Source organism: Festucalex cinctus, chromosome 14 (assembly GCF_051991245.1).
Source record: "Festucalex cinctus isolate MCC-2025b chromosome 14, RoL_Fcin_1.0, whole genome shotgun sequence".
NCBI classification, from domain to species: Eukaryota; Metazoa; Chordata; class Actinopteri; order Syngnathiformes; family Syngnathidae; genus Festucalex; species Festucalex cinctus.
In genome coordinates, this window is record NC_135424.1 from 17,968,795 (window position 1) to 17,983,227 (window position 14,433).

The window sequence follows — 14,433 nt, forward strand, 5'->3', positions numbered from 1 at the left end:
TCCAATGGATTAGTCTTTTATTTCCATTCATTGAAGGTGTTCACAGCAGTTCCGTTCACAGACAAATACATAAACAAATACTCCATTCTTAGTACAGCTTTTGGAGGATGCTGTAACATTATTGCATTGATTCAAACTGAGGCGTGGTACAGAGTGTGACAATGTGAGCACTGTTTGCATGTCTTTGTACCCTTTTCAGAAGTGACTTTGATGCACTGCATTGTTACACAAACAATTGTGGCATACCATTTATTTGATATGGAGAAAATTATCTTAGAAATGAACAATGTGCAAAAAACTTCTCTTCAGAAATCCAAAAGGCTTCTTTGAAGAGCCTCCTCAAAATCTGTGAACAGATTTGAAAAGAAGTCAGGAATATTAGGATTAAAGTTAATAATGAACATGTCTAACATAACATGCAGACCTCGCCTCTGGTCTCAGTTACCTGCTGACTCTCGGTCTTCTGCGCTCAACGCCAGTGCTTCATTCACCTTTTCATCAGATTCATCTGTGGTGAAAGACAATCCATTAAACTCAACTTTATAAAGCGCCTTAAGAACAGGCGTTGCTGTATACAAAGTGCTGTACATAAACATCAGTTTTGCAGTGAACAAGAACAAAGCAAAGTGTGAATATATTTTTTTTAACAAGTAAATACATTTTACATCAGTAAATAAATAAGTATTGAATAAAGAGATAAATACATAAATAAGTAGACTAAACATCAAACTCATACACACCACAAAACACCAGGAACAAGTCTCATAGTGCACCAAAAGCCAAAAAATACAGATGTGTTTTAAGACGCGTTTCAAAAGAGGATAAAGAGGGGGATTGCCTAATGTTTTGTGTAAGGTTGTTCCAAGGGGAGGGACTGGCAACAGCAAAGGCTCGATCTCCTCTAAGCCTGCGCTTAGCCCTCGGTACCTCCAATTGTGTCTGGTCTGCTGACCTGAGGGACCGGGCAGGTGTGTAGGGGTGTAAGAGCTCGGCGAGATAAAGTGGGGCAAGACCATTGAGAGATTTGAAAACAAATAGAAGAATCTTAAAATGGATTCTAAATTTCACGGGCAGCCAGTGAAGAGAGGCCAGGATAGGGTTTATGTGTTCCCTCTTCCGGGCACCAGTAAGGAGACGTTGCAGCAGCATTTTGGACAAGCTGGAGATGCTGCAGGGAGGACTGGCTGAAGTGCTAAACACCAAAGTATCTCCATCCATCTTCTATACTGCTTATGCTGAATTCAGTACAACAGTGTATTTATTACCTGGTGAGTCAGAGCCAAGCATGGTTTGATGTTCACTTTGATTGACGTCCAACTCAGTCTGCTCCATTTTAAACACAACATGATGTAATGTGTCTGCAAGGGGATGGAAAGAAAAATGTTAATATACAAATTTAGCAGCAAAATCCACCCACTTTTATCCATCTCAAGGGGCAGCCATTTTGATACTTGCTGTCAACTGAAAATGACATCATAATTGCTCAGGTAACGACCAATCACGGCTCACCTGTTAACTGAGTTTGGTCATGTGACATTTGCTAGCCGAGCCATGATTGGTCATTACATGAACAACTGTGATGTCTTGGGATGCGACGGTTTCAGATTTTGGTGTATGATTATTGTCTGAGGGAAAAAAAAATTAGGCTTTACGTATTTAAGATTATAGAAATAAAAAAATCACATCAGCATTCTTTGAAAATGTTTTTTTTTTAACAACTGAAAATAAATAGTTGCTTCCCTTTAAAACAAATACAGCACACAAATAAGTAAAAAAATAAAATAAAATAACGAAATATAGTTCAAGAAGTTGAAAAGCTCAAATTGGCTTCAACTTTAGGTGTATTTTAACAAAGTGAAAATAACTGAAAAATAAAATATTAGATATGTATTTCCCTTCTGAAAAACAAACTCAGTCATACTACTTACAAGTGAAATGTTCATCCACAGCCTTTAAAGTGGCTATTTGTGCAGTTTACCTCAACACCTGATGTAGGCATTTCGCGGCCAAATGCATATGCCGAGACATGTTTCTTGGGAGTCCCAAGATGGCGGCCTCGCGGCTTCAAAAGTCTCGAGCCATGGTTGTTGTGCGCCCGCTAAATGGGCTGTGTGGAAACACAAGAGCTATGAACTATGCCACATGGAGCAATTTTGCACTTGAGTTTAAACTGACGGACTGTGAGCAGAAATAACCAGCGTTGTTGAACGGCTACGGTTATATAATCCTGACGTTTAAAAACCACGGTTTAATCGTAAAACCGGTTAATAGCTGCACCCCTTAGTGATGTCACTTTAAGTTGACAAAAAGTGACAAAATGGCTGCCCCTTGAATTGGATAAAAACAAGTGGATCACTTCCCCTTTTGTAATCAAAGAAAAAATGTTAACAAAGTAAAGGTGACTTACCGTTTAGCTGCGCTTTGGCCTTAACATCATCCGATGTTTGAGGTTGTTTTGTGAGGTCTTTCCTGCGGGTCCTGGCGCTGACGCAGGGCTCCAACGCACAGTGCTGGGCATGATGGTGTTTATGAAACTTGGGAACATCCCCGAAGGACTCCTTACAAGTTTGACATTCTACTTCGAAGGTCTTGTCCAGGTTCAATGCGGCGTGTGTGGTGTGGACGTGAGTCTTGATCTGACCGTAGGTGGGCACGCGAAGAGCGCAAGGAGCGCACACGTACTCACAGAGACCTTCAGAGGCCAGCGACTTCATGCAACGCGCATAGGTGGCTTTCATCTCATCTTTGTTCTTTTCACCGTTCATGCATGGGCACGACTGCACAGGTGCGAGCCTCTCAAGGTCGTTATTGTCGATGCAGTAGTAATCGTGACTGTGCAAGCTTCGGTAGTGTTGCAGGAACGCTCCTTCGGATTCAAACGGCACGCTGTCGCAGAGGCCGCAGAAGCGGGCGCTCTTCATCTGCCCGCCGTGCTCGTTGGCGCAATGACGCCACACGGTGGACTCCTTGAAGAACTTCTGCGGGCAGTGGCCGCACACGAACCTCTGGAAGCGGTGGCTGCTCAGGTCGCCGCAGTGCTTCCGGACGGCCGCCTCCGAGTCGAACACGTCCTCGCACATCCGGCACATCCAAGTCGAGGACGCCGCCGCCTGCGCCTCCGGGGTGGGCTGAATGGCGGCGCTGTTGCTGGTGGACGGCTTGGCGTCCTCGTGCACGTCCTGCTCGGTGATGAAGGTGTGCCCGCTGTGCGTGTCCAACACGTGTGACATGATATCTTCCAAGCGTGGCATTTCCACTCTGCACTTGCGGCAGTAGAAAAAGAAGTTGGAGAGATGCGCGCCCCCGTGGAAGCGGCTCATGTGCAAGCGGGTGATGGAGGATTCCCCCATGTGCTTGCCGCACACGCCGCATTGGTAGACGATTTGGTTCACGGCTAAGAGGTGATTACTGGCCGAGGTTTCATCCGAAAACCTCAGACTGCACTCGCAGAACCAAGCCGTCGTGCGGTTCAACTTTTTCCGTTTGGCGGGGATATTTTCATACTCCACCTTGGTCTTGCTTCTTTGATGAATCTGTGATGCAGAGTTGGGACTTTCCTCCCAGTAGCCGAGTTGTTTTTCTTGAAACCTGCCGTACTGAAGAAGAGCTTGCTCCATGGTCCTGTTGACCTCCACCTCATGTTGGGTGTCGTCTTTGTGACGTTGCACTTCTGCTTGGCTCAAGAAGATTAAACAGCAGCGAGAGCACTGACCTCGCACTTGCAGTTGTTTGGCTATCTGCGCCACTGTCACATCGCACTTGGCCACTGCACTGCCACGTCTGCAATTCACACTACGGAAAGAACAGTAGATCAATATTAGAGGGTTAAAAAAAAAAACAGCAATTTGATACTTGGTATGTCATACAGTGAATTATGATCTGATTTCAATTATTTTATATTTGTTTTTCCAAGTACAAAAAACATGCAAAAAAACAAGTAAAATTGTCAAAATGTTATTTATGCATTATGCTCTTTAATAACAATCAGTTCATTATTCTACTTCATTCTTTTCTTTGTCATTAAGTGATGACTTAAAAATAAAAGAGAGACGCAGCTCTCTGATATATGACGTGTTACAGTCGATTACAAGATTTAAACGCAATTAATAATACAATTTCTCTAGTTAACTCGCAATTAATCGCACGTTATATCCATTGACAGATTCAAGGACACATCTGTACTTGCTCCTGCACTCGCCCGTGATTTCTAACTGCTTGTTGATTTTTGCATTGGGATTTTTAACTACACTGCTGCAGAATGCCTGGCGGAAAAAGAGCTGACGAGAATGAGGAGATAAAATCTTCTCTTTAAAAACTCAGTGGAATGGTTGCCGAATTACTTGAAATGAAGAAGAGCATTGAGCCACTTCTTCAGGAAATACAGCAATTGAAGAGAGAGACACGGTGAGAGCTGCGGCTGGCACAAGCACGGAAGATTCTGACCAATCTTCAGGGAACGAGACTGTGACACTTCAGAGATTTGGGATTAACTGTTGATCCTCCGCACATTCAGATGTGCTTTTCGCTTCCAACTGGAGGGACACGACCACCGGCAGTTCTGATCAGGTTTGGTGACAGAAAGAAAAAGATTGCTCTACTGAGAGACCGTCACAAGCTTCGTGGCAAACATGTCTACATCAGCGAAAATCTCACTAAACAAAATGCTAACATCGCCAAAAAAGCGCGACAAATGAGAAAGAATGGACTTATCGAAAGCACGTGGACAAAAGACTGCCGAATTTTTATCATATAATTTTTAAGATAAGTCCGGTCAACAAAAAACACTAATCGTGAAAAGAGTGGAAGAATTGGCGGAGCTTGAGAGACATCAAAAACAATAACTCACAAAATCACTAATTACCCAAAACTGGAGATGATATGATTACTTGCTGACATTGCCAAGGCTAAATCTTGTTTATACACCTGCATTGATAACATGTATTGCTGTTCCAGTATGAATCAAAATATTGTCTGGCTCTAATTCCGTTTGGGCATTTGTTGTAACAGTCAAGGCGACATGATAAGGCTGTATTGTGGCTACAATGAACCTGCTGTCAATAGACAAAATGCGGGTTGGTGGTCTGGTGCGTGGAATGCGGCTGGCGTGAGCTGGCCTTGGTAGCGCTCCTCTATCAGGAACTATAAGTAGCTGGCAACAGTGGTGGCTGAGCTGACCAGAATCGAGGCAATATTGCTTGAAAGCAATGGGCAGAATGCAAGCCGATCTACTCTTCTGGAAGCCACAACATGTGTGAAAGCTGATCCAAGGTTAGCGAAGACGCTACTGGTGAAAGAGAAAAAAAATGCGCTTGCCTTGGCTGCTTGCCTGGCGGAGTGAGCCTGCTGGTGGCGTCTGGGGACCGATTCACCAGTTCCAAATGACTGGGACTAGCCACAATCTACACACGGACATTCAAGATGAACTGAGTGAGTAGTGTCTGGGATAGTTTGGGATGGATGGATAACGCTAAAAATTAATGACTGATACGTTATAGTAATGGATCGATGGGGACGGATCTCGAATAAGCCATCAGCTTCTACCCGTCAGCCCTTCTTTCGGATGTGAATGTTGCAAATGATGTGATCGATGTAAGCTGTAATGTGTCCGAAAGGAAAAAAATAATAAAACTAAACAAAATAAAACAAAATCATTCTGTACAATAAAATATTGTTATTATTGTTCTAATTTTTCCACACTTTTGTTAATACAAAACTGGACAAATATGGTTGCCAAATACAAATGTGGTAATGGCTTAAAGGGATACTTGACACATTGAGCCGTTTTCAGCAGTAAAAAGTTAACTGCTAATAAGTAAGTACGGAAAAAAATAAATAATAGGAACATACTTGAAGTGAGCTTGAGCTGCCTGATGCGAAGTCAGCACTTGATGACAAAGAGAGCACCGCACAGTGAATGGGGTGTCTCTGCACAAGGCAACGAGGCGATTCTTTGCGTGCTGTGGAACCGGAACTGGGACTAGCTCTGATTCTCCTCTGGTGTCTAAAGAATATAAGTTACAGAATATAAGTTAAGACACCTATATACACACTATATTCAGCTACTTCAAGGGAATAAGAAGCTTGATCATATTTAAGTGCAGCAGTTCATGTGAAGAAGCGTATGAAGAAGTCTCACCACTCATTGGGAGGGACTCAGTGAAGTGGTTTTTTGCTGACATGTGCTGAAGACATTCGTCCCGCAGGTAGAAGAGGAGGTAGCAGGCAGGACAGGCGAAGCAGATGATCTTCTGGAAACTCTGAGACATGCAGTGGCCCTCGGGATGAGATGACGACGCCTAACAAAATGAAAACGTTGGTTGGAGTTCAACATACGAGGATTTCATGAGTTACTAAAATGGAGAAACCTTCGATTCAAGATGTGTCTGCCACTCCTCTTTGGTCTGAAAATGATGACAACAAGCCACGCAGGCAAATAGCATAGAAGAACTTCCTTTAAGATAGATGGTTGGATCACAAGGTGAATGGTCAAACCTACAAAAAAAAACAAAAAAAAAAACATTTTGAACAAAATATCCACTTTGCACATACATGTAGACCAAAAAAAGAAAACCCGCAACACCTTTTCAGGTGTCCATCAAGGAGAGACACGTTGTCATAAACACGGCAACAGTTGATTACAGGGCATGTGTGCTTAGTTGAAATAGTCATGGGGAAAACTGCCCTGCGTCTTCTTTCAGAACCAGTACTGACCACTCCAGGCCGGAGACCTAACAAAACAAAAAAAAAAAAAAAAAAAAAAAAAAAGCAGTTTCAGTATAATTTGTCATAAGGCAAATCATTTGCAAATATGGTTACTCCATAATGTGAAGTGACGATATGTTTTGGAATGGCATACCTGGCATTTTTAGCCACATGTCCACACAGCGCTTTGCCTCTAAATTTATTCCATTTGTTGAACTAATTGCAAGCTCCTGTTGTCCATGAACTTTTTGTTGCATTTGTTTCTCCTGAATTAAAAGATGTAATAGTTATACACAAGTAAATGCAAAACAATGACAGAAAGCTATATGCATATTGAATGGATAGAATTTAGTAGAGTGCTTGTTGATGATTCATGAATTGGATGGACAATGATGATTTTCCCAAAGTATATATAGAATTGCAGAAACATAACAGAGCTGTACAGTATCTTTTAGGGACTCCAATCATAATCTTGAATTCTTCTTGAATGCTACAAACTGTATTCCTGAACCTGCTTAGGTGCTAAAAATGTCACTGGCATAGATGCAGGAGCTCCCAACATTCAAATATTACCAACTCATCAAATTTAACTGATGCTTCCCTACCTTAAATGCTCTACATTTGTCTGCTCTTTCCCGCTTCTCCAGAGCCACCTGCTGTGCCAGTCTATCCAGAGTAGATGCAACATGTGCCTTCTGACGGTTGATTTCATCGTCGAGCTTAAGGAGAGTGAAGCCCACGACGACAGACAAAAAAAAAAATCAATACATTTTGACATCTTTACCAGACACCTGTGATTTTATTTAGTCTCTCACCATTCTCGATGAGGACGCACAGCCCTCTTCTTCACTATCGCTCAGCAGATCAACACACTCCAGCACTGGCCTGAGTAGGCCTTCCTGTTGAAAGTAAAAGGTAACAGGTCATTAGATCGTCATGCAATTTGTCAATTCTGACATGCTATTAACAATAATCGTCTGAATTGCTGCTTCTGATTTTAATGAGCCTTCCAGTTAATGAGTTTTTATACAATAACAATACGATAAATTGCACTTTGATAGTTTTAGACAGGTACGGTAATGTGTAACTTACAGATACAAACTCCACGTCGTCCAACCCTTCATCATCGTCCTTTGGAGAAGACATTATCTAGACAGAAACGATACCTTAAATAGGTGGGAACAGGAACTAACAGTTCTAGCAAAAAGACAATCAAAGACTTCAAATATAGCAGGTTTGTTGCTTAAATTAGCATGAGTATAATAGCCAACTGTTGTACATATTCATCGAACTGAACTGAATATAGGGATTCATTATTGTTTGGTTACGACGCTAGCATGGGATTTAGCAACATTATGATACATACAGCTTTCGTTTTAATTAAACTTAAAATCCCTTTTGCGTGAAATCAACTGGAAGAGGCGGAACTGTTTTCGTACATCAGTTTAGTTCCGGTTCAATTTGCGACGTGTGGGCTACGTCAAAAATACTTGTGGTTCCGACTTTGTGCCCATCTGTTACGCGTTCGCAACCCGCACTGGAACCAAACTGATGTGCAAAATCACGTCCCGCCTCTACCGTGGCATATACCCCATACCCTTTCTGGCTCGAAAAGTAGTTTGCTAACGGTTTGCGACTTGAAGATTCTTTGCCCGGGTGTGGTTTGAGGTCCTATGTTTTTGCAATGCTATTACAAGCCGCTATAGGCAGCACCGAGTTAATCATTGAATCAATGCTACTTATGACCTGACCGAAGAAGACAAAAAAAAAAAAGGTGCACATTTGATTGAGATTTTTATGTCGTGCAAGCATTGGGTTTTCGCAAATCTCATTTCTTAGCTTAACTCTTTCTTGACGCCACTAACTGTCACGCTTAGCTAGCACAGGGAAATGACTTATCGATGCGTTCAAAATGTTGGAATCGATCGAAATGTGGAGCTGGGAACTTGCGTTTCTAATTGAAAACACATAGTTTTATGTCTATGGATTATGACGCTAATTACAAACAGGTTTTAGCATCAAGTTACCGTTTGCTTGTACTCCTATTTGGTTCACCGTAGAGTCTTGTTGGCTAACAGTACAGCATAGCACACCAAAGCCAAACTCCGCGATCTAAGTCAGTGACTTTAAGCAGATTCCCTCGTTTTCCAACACCCCATATCCCACGCGGGCGGTGTTTGTGTCCGTTTAGGGCTAACAAAAAGCAAAGCGCAGTGCCCACATCTTTGCCGTTAATGTGAGACGTGTCATTGATGTATTCATTAAAAAATGTCAAAAAAAAAAAGAAAAGAAAAAATCTTTTTTGTGTAATGTGTTTACACGATGGATTGATGGATGGGTATAAGGAGTACCACTCGCAGAGCGCACCCGTGTGGAGGGATGAATCGCTGCAAGTATGTGCACATTTTTGATTAGCGTTTTTCTGGTTTTGTTTGCACGCAAGTTTGAGAGGGAAAAAAAGATTAGGTTAAAAATCTATGAAAAACACGCACACACACAAAGTACGAGATGCTTTTATATTATGATTTAAGTCACCTATAACAAAGCACTGTGCTCCAACCCCATGTGTTGTGGAGTTGTACCAACTGTGTCACCTTCGTTCCGCTGTTATGTTCAGTATTTATAAATTACTTAGTTACAGCTGAAGAAACAACCTTAAATTTTAACGCATGAGCCTTTGGGGATGATTTTAAATGTGATTTTTAGTAGATTTATCTTGACATAAACCAGAATGACTTTTGAAAGTATGTCACACAGAAGTGACGTCATGTAGCAGCAGCCATTAGAAAAGCACCTTCAGGTGACGTTGCTCCCATGGTGTTTTTTTTAAATACTGCGCACAAGTAACACACATTTATTAAAAACAAAACAAAACTAATACTAATACTGAAACTTAAACTAAAACTAAGTATTTTTTTTAAAGAACTAAACTAATAAAAACTAACAGAACCACCCTGACAATTAATAAAAAATAAAATGAATAATTCCAAAACTATAATAACCCTACTGACATATTACTAATAACTTGGTTTATATACTGTAGCATTTTTCTAAATATGAAAAAGCACAAATAAATTATTTGTACAATTTTTAGGACTAACCACAATTCTCTTCATAACATTATGTGGCCCTTGCGTCCTTCTGATTTTCTGTATGTGGCCCTCAAATGAAAATGTTTGGACACCCCTGTTCTAATCTTTCTTTTGGTAGGTTCCATATTTTTATAGCAGTAGAATATTCCGTGGGCCTTGCAAAATCAGTCAAAATCAGTAAAACAGCCGGGAGTGAAGGGGCTTGCTTCAGTGAAAATGGCTGGGAGTGAATGAGCTTTAATGACCAAACAAACAAACAAACAAACAAACAAACAAACAAACAAACTGGAGCATAGAAAACAAACAAATGAGATATTTGTGTTCCACATCCAAAACTGCCCCAGAAAATGTTGATGGCTACTTTGATTATGCAATATTTTTTGATGGAGACCAGTGCAGGTTTATTTATAAAACATTCTAGAAATACAAATTCTAAAAGAAAAAAAAAAAAAAAAAAAAAAGAAAAAAACGCAACTCTTAACCTTTTTCTAGAGCACTTAAATTTAAGTGAAAAAAAACTTTAATTTAATGATTAAATTAATTCCCAAAGACTAAAACATTTTTGCTATAATTATAGTTAGTTTTAGTTTTGTAAACATAAAATGAAGTTTCAGTTAGTTTTCGTTTTTTAAAAAGCCTTTTCGTTTTTATTTTATTTTGTTAATGAAATTGTTTTTTGAATTTTAGTTTTAGTTATTTCATTAGTTTTAGTTGACTAAAATAACCTTTAATGGCACCTGTTTTTCGATTCCCTCCCATCTTTGACCATCACCAAACATTTTTGTTCTGTTTATTTTATTTGAACCAAGTCAAATGCCATTTTTAGCATATGTCACGGGCCACTGAAAAATGGATGGCGGGCCGCAAATGGCCCCCGGGCTGTAGTTTGGACACCTCTGGATTAGAGTCTCTTCTTTCATCGGGGGAAAAAAAGTTTTTTTTTTTCTGTTTTGCAGCAATTAGCATTAGAATTTAGCTAAGTTATCATTATTTACAAACCTGTTGAAAACAATGAGGAAAAGGGCTCTTTGCAACATGGCACTGGTTGATCGCTTATACTCTGCTGACACCTGCTGGCCGTTTTTGGTAATAACTACCATTGCTTTAAGCGACCTTTTCAGGTCAGAGACCGCATCAAAGCCTTCTGTATGCTATGGGGTATATGCCACGGAAGAGGCGGGACTGTTTTTTGCACAACAGTTTGTTTCCAGTTCGGTTTGCGACGTGTGGGCTGCGTCAAAAATACTTGTGCTTCTGACTTTGTGCCCCTGGGTTGCGCGTTCGCAACCCAGACCGGAAATAAACTGATGTGCAACATCACGCATCACCTCTTCCGTAGCATATATCCCTTAGCATTAATAGCAAAAAACAAACAAACAAAAAAACATTTTTGGGACCATGGCAATATTTAAAATAGAACATTTTTGTATGTTTGGGGGAGCAAACAAGTACAACATAATATAAAGTAATACCTGCTTGCGGTCCCGTCGCCATGGGCGGGCCTTGGGGGTCCGTGCCCGCCCTGTCAGTCAGCCGTGCCCGCCCTAGCAAGATGACTCACCAACTATTCGTCCTATCAGTCACGTAAACTTGCGCCTTCTGGTTCAAGTAAAGCATGGCGTGCCAGCCAACCACATACCTCCTTTCAAGTTTGGCTTTGTTTGACAACTAAGGCTAGCCAATTACAATCCGGATCACGAGGGCTGGGGTGGGGTGGGGTGGGGGGGATGACGCGCGCTCTGTAGACGTGCCTTAGCCAAATCTACTTCCGGGTAGATAGTGCGCATTTGCCGGCTGGCGCTGGGCCAAAGACTGAGCAGTGAGCACGTCGTGCCGCTTTAATGGAAGCCACCAAACGCCAAACCTCGATCCAGGATGACACAGTTGACATCATTGGGAATCCTGAGTCCACTGGTTACGTTTACAAGTGGGTGTCAAACTTTTATTTTAATTAGTCAAGCCACACAGCACGGATGAATTGTAGCAATACACAGTATGCTGTTAACAGACCCAAGCAGTCACACATACACAACAACAACTAAGGAGCATAAAATTATTTATCACTAAAGCAGTTGCAGTACAATGTGAGTTGAATTATCTTTTTTTTATTGCCAAGTTTGTTCATGCTGATGACTGTCACTAAGTTTTAATAAATAAAAACAGCACTTTACACATCCTTTTGGATTGATATTCTGCTTAGTTTTTGACTGAACCCATATGTTGTTTCTGTATATCATCGACATAACTCAACCTTATTTCTAAATCACTTTAAAACAGCCATTGCTGCATACAAAGTGCTGTGCATGGAATAGAAATTAGTCTTTTAGTAGACACAAGTGAAATAAAATAACACAAAATAAAATTAATTAGAGTAAATATAAGTAGATAAGTATACACGCAAATAAAATTAATACTAAAAAAGAAATCTGTATAAGTATAGAAATAAAATAACACAAAATACAGAAGGCACCATAAAAAAAGTAAAATGATGTGAAGTCTCATGCTGAGTCAAAGATCAAAGAATAGAGATGTCTGGCAAAAATGAAAGGAAATTTTGTCCATATCGTACAGCCCTAATCCAACATGCAAATGAAGGCAACTGCTAGCCAATTCCAGATAGAAGGGGCTGGGTCACAGAGTCATTCATTCGGACATAATTGTTTATAGAAGTGAAGAGTGGATTTGTTTCAAATGAACTTTTGAGTTGAATAAATGCAAAATGAACTACACATTTTTTTCAGTTTGTCTTTTAGATTTCAGATTTCCGCTTTTAAGTGACAGAAAATATTTCTGAGCACTTTTGCAGTTGTCACAATGCCGCTGTTCAACCTGATGAACATTAGATTTAGGTTGATGAAGTGTGCCCCCCCCCAAAAAAAGGTAATGCCCCCCCCACAATTTCTTTCTGGTGACCGGTCTGCCTGCTTGTTATTTTGTCAATACAAAGCTGAAAATATGTTAACATGCTAGTAGCCACAATTTAAACCGAAAATACTTGGCCACTAAAATATGCTTTATACGAAATAGTTTGTATACTGAACCTTGTTGAGACAGTCATTTATTTTATTTTTATTTTTTTATGCAGACCAGTATTATAATTCCTCAAGGCTACTATAAAATGTGAATGTATGTTGTTTGAATGGCTGTTAAGTGCCCTGCCATTGACTGGTGACCAGTGCAGAGTGTACCTCGCCTCTGGCCCCAAGTAAGATTGGATTTGCTCCATGTCACCAGCAATCCAAATGAGGACAAGCACTCTAGGAAATGAAACAGAACCAGCCCCAAAGCACAAGCAAAGTAAGCGGCTGCTTAGGGGCGCCGATGGACCCTAAAAAGTGTGAGTATTTTTGTACACACAATAAAAACATGGTGACAAGTCTTTCTGGTATAGCTGTAAAGGCTCACTAGATTGATGGATACAGGATTCAAACTGAGAAAATATAGGCCACATTAGTCACTATGAATATTAAGACATATGGTGGCACGGAATTCAAAATTATTATTTTCTTTTACAAAGCAAATGCTCATATAATAAACTTACATAACCTTGTTGCATCAGTCAGGTATGTGTGTGCCATAATACCTCCGTCCTGATCAAAACCCTTGCTTTAAAAACAAAGAAAAGATGCACGTGCCCTAAAACCTGTCAACATGATTATATAAAGTACTGCTTGTGCTCAAGCTTGATCCTTTTTGGGGCATCTCTGCAGCAGATTACTGGACGGGCTTGGGTGAATGTGCTGACTCTCTCGCTGCACCCTGTCAGAAATAAATAAATAAGTGCGATTTGCTGCTGACTCACTCACAACGTAACGGTAGCCTGGACTACGTGGATTTCGTTTGCGCTCCACGAGTGGCCCAGTAAGCGGGACAATGATTGGCGAGCTCCTGCGCGTCTCCTCTTTTCTGAGCTAGGAGGAGGTGGAGGAGGTGCGAGTCTAGCGGCTCTCGGCTGCCTCATCTCAGTTCGATGATGATCGCTGCCGTGTTTTTGGTCCTCCTCAGGCCGCTCAGTGTCCAGTGCGCGCTTCTGCTGCTGTTGCTTTTACTCGGGACCGTTGCCACGATCGTGTTTTTTTGCAGCTGGCAACGCAACGTCGCTCGCGGGAAGCAGCCCATCAAATCGGTGCTGTCAGGGCGCTCAAGGTGCCGCGGTGAGTGATGGAATATGGTTTCATATCCTCGTGTTCGCATGTCTCATGTTGTCATGGCTGCAAACAAGAAAATATATATATGTATATATTTGATGATGCTGTCGTGATTTAGGAATGGTCGATTGATATGAGACATGTTTATCTACCTTTGTACGCTGCATCCAGAATTCAACGCAAGGCTGATTTATCTTCTCGTATTTTCTGTATAGTTGGCCTCCGAACTCATCATTTTCGATCAGAGGTAGGATGAACTTTTTTCACAAGTTTCCGTCATTCTCGTCATAGTCATCAGCACAGTCGGTTATTGTATTTATTAGATTGCTAATTAACGCAGACTGTTTTTGTTTTGTTTTTATTACTCATACAAATATGGCTCCCGTTGTGGCTAAAATATTTGGTTTTATTTCTTGAAAGACCGCATTGCTATTTATGGACTACCAAGTGCGCAGTGCGCATGTGTCATCAATAATGTGGGTGATTTGGCA

General features: G+C 41.0%; 2 protein-coding genes across 17 annotated transcripts in view; one reads left to right on the forward strand and one right to left on the reverse strand.

Annotated features, from left to right (window-relative positions):
• Positions 1-8,886, reverse strand: znf451 (zinc finger protein 451). 3 transcript variants are annotated; one of them, XM_077495838.1, is made up of 13 exons: positions 8,730-8,886; positions 7,795-7,851; positions 7,518-7,601; positions 7,308-7,421; positions 6,857-6,968; positions 6,581-6,728; positions 6,366-6,492; positions 6,137-6,296; positions 5,848-6,001; positions 2,408-3,792; positions 1,266-1,358; positions 446-508; positions 1-346 (listed from the first exon to the last, which is right to left on the reverse strand). In XM_077495838.1, the coding sequence occupies exons 2-13, from the start codon at positions 7,846-7,848 to the stop codon at positions 306-308; spliced, it is 2,535 nt and encodes an 844-aa protein (XP_077351964.1). In that variant the 5' UTR covers positions 7,849-7,851; positions 8,730-8,886; the 3' UTR covers positions 1-305. The 3 variants fall into 3 exon arrangements, with proteins under 3 accessions (XP_077351964.1, XP_077351966.1, XP_077351965.1); XM_077495840.1 differs by lacking the exon at positions 8,730-8,886 and adding an exon at positions 8,300-8,472; XM_077495839.1 differs by lacking the exon at positions 8,730-8,886 and adding an exon at positions 8,069-8,235.
• A 4,611-nt stretch (positions 8,887-13,497) lies between these two features.
• The window catches only part of dst (dystonin), a 120,762-nt gene continuing 119,826 nt past the window's right edge, over positions 13,498-14,433 (forward strand). For 13 of the 14 annotated variants that reach the window (XM_077495468.1, XM_077495472.1, XM_077495469.1 and 10 more), the window contains exons 1-2: positions 13,498-13,948; positions 14,158-14,189. In XM_077495468.1, coding sequence (XP_077351594.1) covers positions 13,765-13,948; positions 14,158-14,189 — 216 coding nt within the window. In that variant the 5' untranslated portion in view covers positions 13,498-13,764. The remainder of the gene's footprint in view (positions 13,949-14,157; positions 14,190-14,433) is intronic. The other variant, XM_077495483.1, reaches the window with a different exon arrangement.